This window comes from Octopus sinensis, linkage group LG15 (genome assembly GCF_006345805.1).
Source record: "Octopus sinensis linkage group LG15, ASM634580v1, whole genome shotgun sequence".
Lineage (NCBI taxonomy): Eukaryota > Metazoa > Mollusca > Cephalopoda > Octopoda > Octopodidae > Octopus > Octopus sinensis.
In genome coordinates this window covers 5,013,929-5,022,042 of record NC_043011.1, presented here as the reverse complement: position 1 = coordinate 5,022,042, position 8,114 = coordinate 5,013,929, and the positions used below count along the sequence as shown (strand labels likewise).

The 8,114-nt window shown below is 38.7% G+C and overlaps 1 protein-coding gene across 1 annotated transcript; it reads right to left on the bottom strand.

Moving 5' to 3' along the window:
- Window positions 1-212: 212 nt before the first annotated feature.
- On the bottom strand, window positions 213-6,285 carry LOC115219934 (arg8-vasotocin receptor-like). Its single transcript, XM_029790238.2, has 2 exons — window positions 6,090-6,285; window positions 213-1,408 (listed from the first exon to the last, which is right to left on the bottom strand). Exon 2 carries the CDS (start codon window positions 1,329-1,331, stop codon window positions 243-245), a length of 1,089 nt encoding a protein of 362 aa, XP_029646098.1. The 5' UTR covers window positions 1,332-1,408; window positions 6,090-6,285; the 3' UTR covers window positions 213-242.
- Between the last annotated feature and the right edge of the window lie 1,829 nt (window positions 6,286-8,114).

The window sequence follows — 8,114 nt, the reverse complement described above, 5'->3', positions numbered from 1 at the left end:
TACACTTTGATTAGATCCATGTAGTTAAGTGTTATAAACTTTATTTGCTTTGATATGGCATTTAGCTTTTTATCAGAAATTGTTTCATTTGAATGAATCAGGAATACTAGACGCTTAAATGAAAACTTTTCTGATATTCAAATATTTTAAACTAGGAAAATTAATTTGAATTTAGAGTAATATGATGGACTTGTGGAAAATAGCTGCATAAATTGATGACGTTTTTCGACATTTTAGATATTTTATTTCTTATGTACTTGTAATATTCTTTGAAATAAGTGCAGTAATTCACTATAAAACTGCCGATTGAAAGTTCCATAAAGATATGGGTTCACTGCGCATTTGAAGTAAAAAGAATACATCAAAAGTTTGTAAAGAACTTGTTTTTCATTACTTTCGATGTCATTGAAATTATGTTCAGACATTCTCCAAAATATTGCAGTGAAATGTAATAGATAACATATAGCCCAGAGCAATGTGGTCGGAAACAAACTTATATTGATCTTAGATAACTGTACTGAATGTTGCTTAAGAATCGAAACAGGAAGTTTTGTTTCTGGATCATCGCTTCTTTTTTTATTGTTATCAGATGAAATCTTCGTTGGAACTCCGAAAGACACGCTTGAACGGCGTTTACTTCTCGCTACACGCTGAATTTTCCTAATTCGTTGTTCAATTAATAAGTAGAATATCATGAGAACAACAAACAAATAAATGTAACCGCTCAACACTACACAATAATAGACAAAAGGAAATATTGCGTCGTCTGAACTGTCAGGAAATGAACATACTTTTCCAATATTTCCACATTGTTTAACCAGTCTATTCTGTGTATTGTACACTTTAAGTACTGGTATATTAAATAGAGCGGAAGAGATTGTGGAAGAAGCTAGAATTATTTTTGAAGTCGCAAAAGAAATATTGTTATTTTTAAAGGGTTGACACATGGTAATGTATTGTTCGATTCCTATAAAAAATAGAATTATAGATGAATTAAACATTGCTATGGCAACCAAAAACCGCATTAAGCGGCATACAAAACTACTGTAAAAAGTGAAAGAGAAACATAGAATGAAAACTTCCATCGGTATACATATTAAGCAAGTTAGAAAATCGCACACAAATAGTCCTATAATGAACACTTTTCTGGCTGTCTCATCAAATTTCCAAAAGTGTATATATGCTAAAACGCTGTTTCCTATTAATCCAAATATCAGAGAAATTAAGAGATATAACATCACAGGCGTATACAAGTGCGCGAATTCGGCGTTTAGTTCTTCTAAAATACTGACACAGTCATTAGTGTTATTGTTTTTGTCCATTTTCTTCATTTTTCCGTACTAACTTTTGCAAAATATTTTCTGCAAGTTTGAAGACAGCGTTTGGCTAGCATAGATGTTTGTATTTTCTGGAAAAAGAAAGAAAACAGCGTTTCAAATATTTCATGTCAAGAAAATTTTGGCAATATTGGTTTCATCTTTTGGCTCAATACTAGCAATTTCAAGGGGCGGAAATAAGTCGATTATATCGCCCCCAGTGTTCAACTAGTACCTATAATATCGATACCGAAAGGATGAAAGGTAAAGTCGACCCCTGAAGGCATTTTAACTCAAAACATAAAGTCGGAAGAAATGCCAATTTCTTTACTGCCCACAAGGGGCTACACACAGAGGGGACAAACAAGGACAGACAAACGGATTAAGTCGACTATATCGACCCCAGTGCGTAACTGGTACTTATTTAATCGACCCCGAAAGGATGAAAGGCAAAGTCGACCTCGGCGGAATTTGAACTCAGAACGCAGCGGCAGACGAAATACCTATTTCTTTATTACCCACAAGGGACTAAACACAGAGGGGACAAACATGGACAGACATAGTTATTAAGTCGATTACATCGACCCCAGTGCGTAGCTAGTACTTATTTAATCGACCCCGAAAGGATGAAAGGCAAAGTCGACCTCGGCGGAATTTGAACTCACAACATAACGGCAGACGAAATACCGCTGAGCATTTCGCCCGGCGCGCTATCGTTTCTGCTAGCTCGCCGCGGTAGCAGTTTGAAATATTACTGCGTTGAATTTGAACTCAGAACGTAGCGGCAGACGAAATACCTATTTTTTTATTACCCACAAGGGGCTAAACATAGAAGGGACAAACAAGGACAGACATAGGTATTAAGTAGATTACATCGAAACTAGTGCGTAACTGGTACTTAATTTATCGACCCCGAAAGGATGAAAGGTAAAGTCGACCTCGGCGGAATTTGAACTCACAACGTAACGGCAGACGAAATACCGCTAAGCATTTCGCCCGACGTGCTAACGTTTCTGCCAGCTCGCCGCCGTAGCAGTTTGAAATATTACTGCGTTACTCTAAAAGACTAAGTCAGCATAGATTTGTACCAAACAAGAAAAAATTTTTTATGAAAAAAAGCTATAATTACTTATGAGTTTTACAAATGAATGTTGGTGTAGATACGCTGTAGATGTTAATCAACGATTAGCAGGATATGAAATACAAAACCTACATACTCGGTTAATCTGTTGAACCTGAATCAACAACTAATAAGTAGTAGTCCATAAACCATACTTCTATACATGAGATATTATGACAAAGCTGAGAATATTCTAAGTGGATAATAGCTGTATAGGTTTGTATTCTGTAATAATATTTTACTGGTCAGGGCAGTTACTTCATTTCACGACTATGAGGTTTCATGGTTTCACCTCTAGCTTCGGGTTGAACCAAACCTTTTGGGTGAAATTGCTGTTTGGTGAACTCTAAGTGTATTTAGAAGGAGCCGTCTTTATCACACACCTAACACACACACACACACACCACACACACACACACACACACACACACACACACACACACACACACACATACCACACACACACACACATACCACACACACACCCACACACATACCACACACATACACACACACATACAACACACACACACACACATACCACACACACACACATGCCACACACACACACATACCACACACACACACACACACACACACACACTGAGAGTCTGCCTGAGAACTAGGGTAGACTATTTGATAACTGCTGCAAACAAAGAAATCATAGATTTGGTTGTTGGAAATAAAATTCTCTCTTTCAAAATTTAAAACGATGTTCCCATTGGTTTTTATAACAAGGTCCTTGCGCAATAACGAAGAGAATTATATATTATACCTGGTTGAGTCAAAAAGTTTTCCGTACTTCAAGATTTAATTAATAATTCAAGCAAGTTACATATCGAAAGTATTTGTTTATAAACATATATCCCATCATATACTATTGTCTGTTGCCATTGTTGTGTCTGAAGCTCATTCCTATGTTATAGATCATTTGGTTGGTTTAGCAGCAAAAGACTCCCTGCACCCGCTTTTAACCTCTTCCAAGTTATTGAACCTTCATCCATGCAGAATATGAGCCATAGCGCAGAAAATGTGGTAATCTGATGATACAAAGTCTGGACTGTAGGCAAGTGATGCAGCGCTTCCAGCTCCAAGTTATTCAAGGCCACATTGGCTGTGCGTGATGAGGCATTGCAATGCTGTATGAATGCGCGTCTTTGATTGACCAATGCAGAGTAGCAGCTTTTAAAACACCATGTACTCGCTGCTGTTGTAGAGTTCACAGCATTGTTGAGTTCATAGCGTATGCAGCATGATCATCAAGAACAAGCTCAAAGTGCAACATCCCCTCGAAATTCTACCAAACGCACAACATGACCTTCTCTTCAATCCGCCCTTATTTGACTACAGGTTCTGAATCCTGGCCGTAAAACGAATCTATTGATTTCTTCCATTAGAAGTATGAAAATTGCTTATTTCCATTTCCAGGTGCAATTCGACACCAAATTTTCTCGAGTATTTTCCTTGTTTGCAAATGTCCAGACGACATTGAGCCTGGTCATTGGTCAGTTCATGAAGAACTTCTCGACATCGTCTGTTCACAAGGCCGAGCTTATCGGGCTGTCAATTGATAGTGCTTTATTAAGGGTCAAGTTCTGCCGGTGATCGTGTTTGGCTGCTGTTCAGCCATTTCAAGCACGGCCTCAGGTTCCACCACAGAAAGTTTCCCTGACCTAGATTTGTCTTCGAGGCTGGTGTCACCTTCCTTGAAACGTCTGAACCAGTTAATACCACAGGTTCCTTGACAGTTCCAGGATCTTAGAAATGGCTCTGATTGCAGTTTTACACCACTCATCATCAAAGCTGTGAAATAAAGAATAAGCAATTATTGTTTATATATTATAAATGGAAATAATGAATAAACAATTCAGTAACGATTGAACAATAAGTTTTATCAGATTAATGATATAACATGGAGATACAAGTTGTCAAAAATCATCTGTGAAAATCCAAAAAGAAACTTTAGAGTCGACCTTGTTGACATCTGCAGTGAACTTCAACTAAATAGATTTCCTAAATTTAGTTCCTTTTCGTTTTTTTCAATCTGTTGTTTTTGCTGTAGTTGTCATTATTATAAAGGTGGCGAGCTGGCATAATGGTTAGCACGCCTGGCAAAGTGCTTAGCTATATACCGTCCGTCCGTCATAACGTTCTGGGTTCGAATTCCGATGAGGTCGACTTTGCCTTTCATCCTTTTGGGGTCGATGAAATAAGTACTAGAGAAACACTGTGGTCGACGTTATCGATTAGTCCCCTCCCCCAAAATTTCAGGCCTTGTGCCTATAGTAGAAAGGATTATTTATTGTTCTCTCTAATTCAGGTTTTGTTGGAACTCCTGAAGTCTTGCATGCGAAGCGGGCATGCTGCCTGCAGCCTATAGTACCATTCTATCTGCTATTTTCAACTATCTAATGTTTTCCTGATTATTCTGTCCGAGTCAAGAAGCCAAACCTTTTGTAACAGTTCTACTGGGCATTCTATTCTGATTTTCTTTATATTCCTCTTGATCCCTTCTGATACTGTCCCCAAGGGCCCAACGATAATTGACACTATCTTCACTTTCTTAATTTTCCATAGCCAGAATATTTTGTACATAAGACGATTGTGTACATCTATTTTTTCGCCTTCCTTCTTAATTATTCATGGGTCAAAAAGGCACGCAACATCGACTATATAGAACATGTGGTGCATCTTGTATACCAATTCTAGGTCCGGTCTGTTATGCTCTAGCACTTGATCTGTTTGTATTGGGAAATCCCACAGGATTTTTCAAGTCTCCGACCCCGTTACTCTCTGTGATTTGCGCTCATACTACGTCTTGCCTCTCTCTAGATCCCACTTTTCATACAACTTCTGAAGACGGACTCGAAATCGGTTACTTTAAAGACGGCTGCCTTGCTTGGTTCTTTACTAACTCATTTTTGTTTTACCTGCCCTTTCTATAAAGTATTGCGTGGTGTAGGTTGTCGTGGATAGATACGTTTGTTACGGCACATATCTTTACCTTACTCACCAAAATATTGAGAGTAAGTGCCAAACTCTTAGCTATCACTCAGGCCAATATCTTGTTACGGGTCTAAAGTTAAAATCATACCCCTCGTTTCTTTTATCTTTCTCGACAGAGCTACCATATATTTTTTCGCAGGGCCGGGAATTCTTCCGCTCAGCTGCTATCTGCGAAGAGGTCCCTGAGCAAATTTGGAATATAATGATCAAGTTCGTAGAGCAGACCATCCAGCACCAGTGTCTTCACCCTCACACAACCAGTTATTTCTTCACGTAGTTTATCACTTCTTATCAGCCTGTTGCAGAACTCCGCATTCCCAGCCAAGAGCTACGGAAGGCCGTGAGGCAGGTGGTAAAATACAGCCCCGTCTCTGTTCCCCTATCCGTCCCAAACAGCTAAAGGAAGTATCACTTAAAACTGCATACACCTGCCACGTTGAACCTCTCTCATCCTGACCCATCGAACAACTTTTTTTTCCTTCCTAAGAGTACACACCCCAGCTCTGACAACGCAACCTTCATTCACACAACACAAATGTAGTTACATTCTTGAAATATAAAAAAATCAATTGAACAGATATATCTTAACAGAAACGTGGAAGAAAAACAATGCATAACGTATCGAGACTCAAGAAAATGATACTAACATCGAGAAGCAGTCTTTTCCGGGTTAGTCCGGGCGCATTTTATCCATATCGAATAAAAGGAATCATGGTTATATGAAAAGATTAATATTCGGAGGAGAAATAAATGTTTGGATTGCTATTTCTGGACGAAAAAAAAAATTTTCCATTCCATCTAACAAATTGTGTGAGGAATTCGAGATTTTTTAAAAGGTTTTAGTCGGAAATATGGCTTGAATAATGACGTGATTTTAGTCATTGTGCGGTCATAATCATTATTTTGTATAAAAATTTTGATTACTTCTCAAATAATCAGTACAACATGGGGTTTAAGAATCTGAGTTTTATTTTTGTCAAAAACATTTTGAAACACAAAGAATAATGTTAGCAAATTTCGCATAAAATTTCTGGATTCTATATTTTTTCAATTTCTATAATGTGTATAAAATGAATCCCGTGTGTCATAATACTGTTTCTATGGATGAAGGTTCAACACAGTCAAAGAGTATTCGGGTTAAATTTGATGGTTTTTATGTCTCTTTCTTCAGGAACACACTGAGGTATTATTGGTAAACAGTCGACGGTGTTAAAGAGCTTAATAATTAAAGTCGTGGCTCAGGAAAAGTTAGTTATTGGAAAAGAGTTACATGTATCATGATGCTTCATGCCGAGTATCAACATACGAATATCATGACTGCAGCTCAGTTTTCTATGGACCCTGTAAAGGCTGCACGACATGACATGGAGATCATAAAATCCGATGGTCTTTGGGTGTGTCTCCAGTGAGGGTGAGACCATGCCGTCCTACATCTTTGAAAAGGGCATTAGGTTCAACTCAGACAGCTTTGTGAAGCTGCTGGAGACTGGTCAAACACTGACTGGAGAGGGTTGCTGCTGGAAGACCATATGTGTGGCAGTAGGATTCGGCTCTTTGTCATCCCACCGGAAAGAGTCAGAAGTGGCTGTCAGAGAATTTCTACGACTTTGCCAGCCCCAATTTCTGACCTCTTAATCCCTCTGGTTGTAATCCCATGGATTGCTATGTGTGGGATGCAGTTGAGAAAGACACCAATTGCTCTGATTGCAACACCAAGATCGAGCAGGTAGCCAAGATGGAGATATTCGGAGATCTTCCCAGGGACACATTGAAGAACGCATGCACCAGGTTCCAGAGCCATCTTGAGGCTGTGGGAAAAGTTGTGTGCAGCAACTTTTAGTAAACTGTTGTCTTCCGACCATAATCTAGTTGATATATTTTGATTTTTCAAAACACTTTTATTTTTGGATGGGATATAGTGCTTTCTTTTCCTTTTATGCAAATTGTCTGGGAACCGAAACCACGATATTACAATTGTAAGTGCAAGACCCTAGCCATTAGGCCACGCCTTTTGTGGGAATATACGCAAATATATTAATAATTGCCAGTCGTATATTGATGACGTTTTTTGCCGATCACATCATCGCATCAACCTCGTTATTTTTCTCTAGATAAACCATTCCCTAATGAACCGATAATTAAAGATGTTCCAACCAGAACCCTACAAGCTTCGATAAATTTTCAGACTAAGACCCGCACGATTTCCACAAAAAAAAAATCGTATTTTTTGCGTGGAATCAAGTACCCTGATCTATAATGTGCTGCAAATCCCATATTTTGGTTCGGAAGGTAGAGGCGAGAGGGTACCCCATCCCGGAATTTTCACTAAGGAAAAAAAAATTCGGATTTTTTGCGTGGAATCAAGTACACCGACTTCCTAATATGCTGCAAATCGCATATTTTTGTTCGGAGGGTGGGGGAGCAAGGACCCCCACCCCCGGAATTTTCACTAAGTTAAAAAAAATTCGGATTTTTTGCGTGGAATCAAGTACCCTGACCCCCTTACCCTAATATGCAGCAAATCCCTTATTTTGGTTCGGAAAAGTGGGTGGTGAATTGGAATTTCTTTTTCTTTTTCGTTGAATGAATTCCTGTGACATGCTGAGATTACCCATCCTAATATGCTAGAAACCCCTTTTTGCAGTTCGAAAAATGGACTGGGGTGAGGTGGA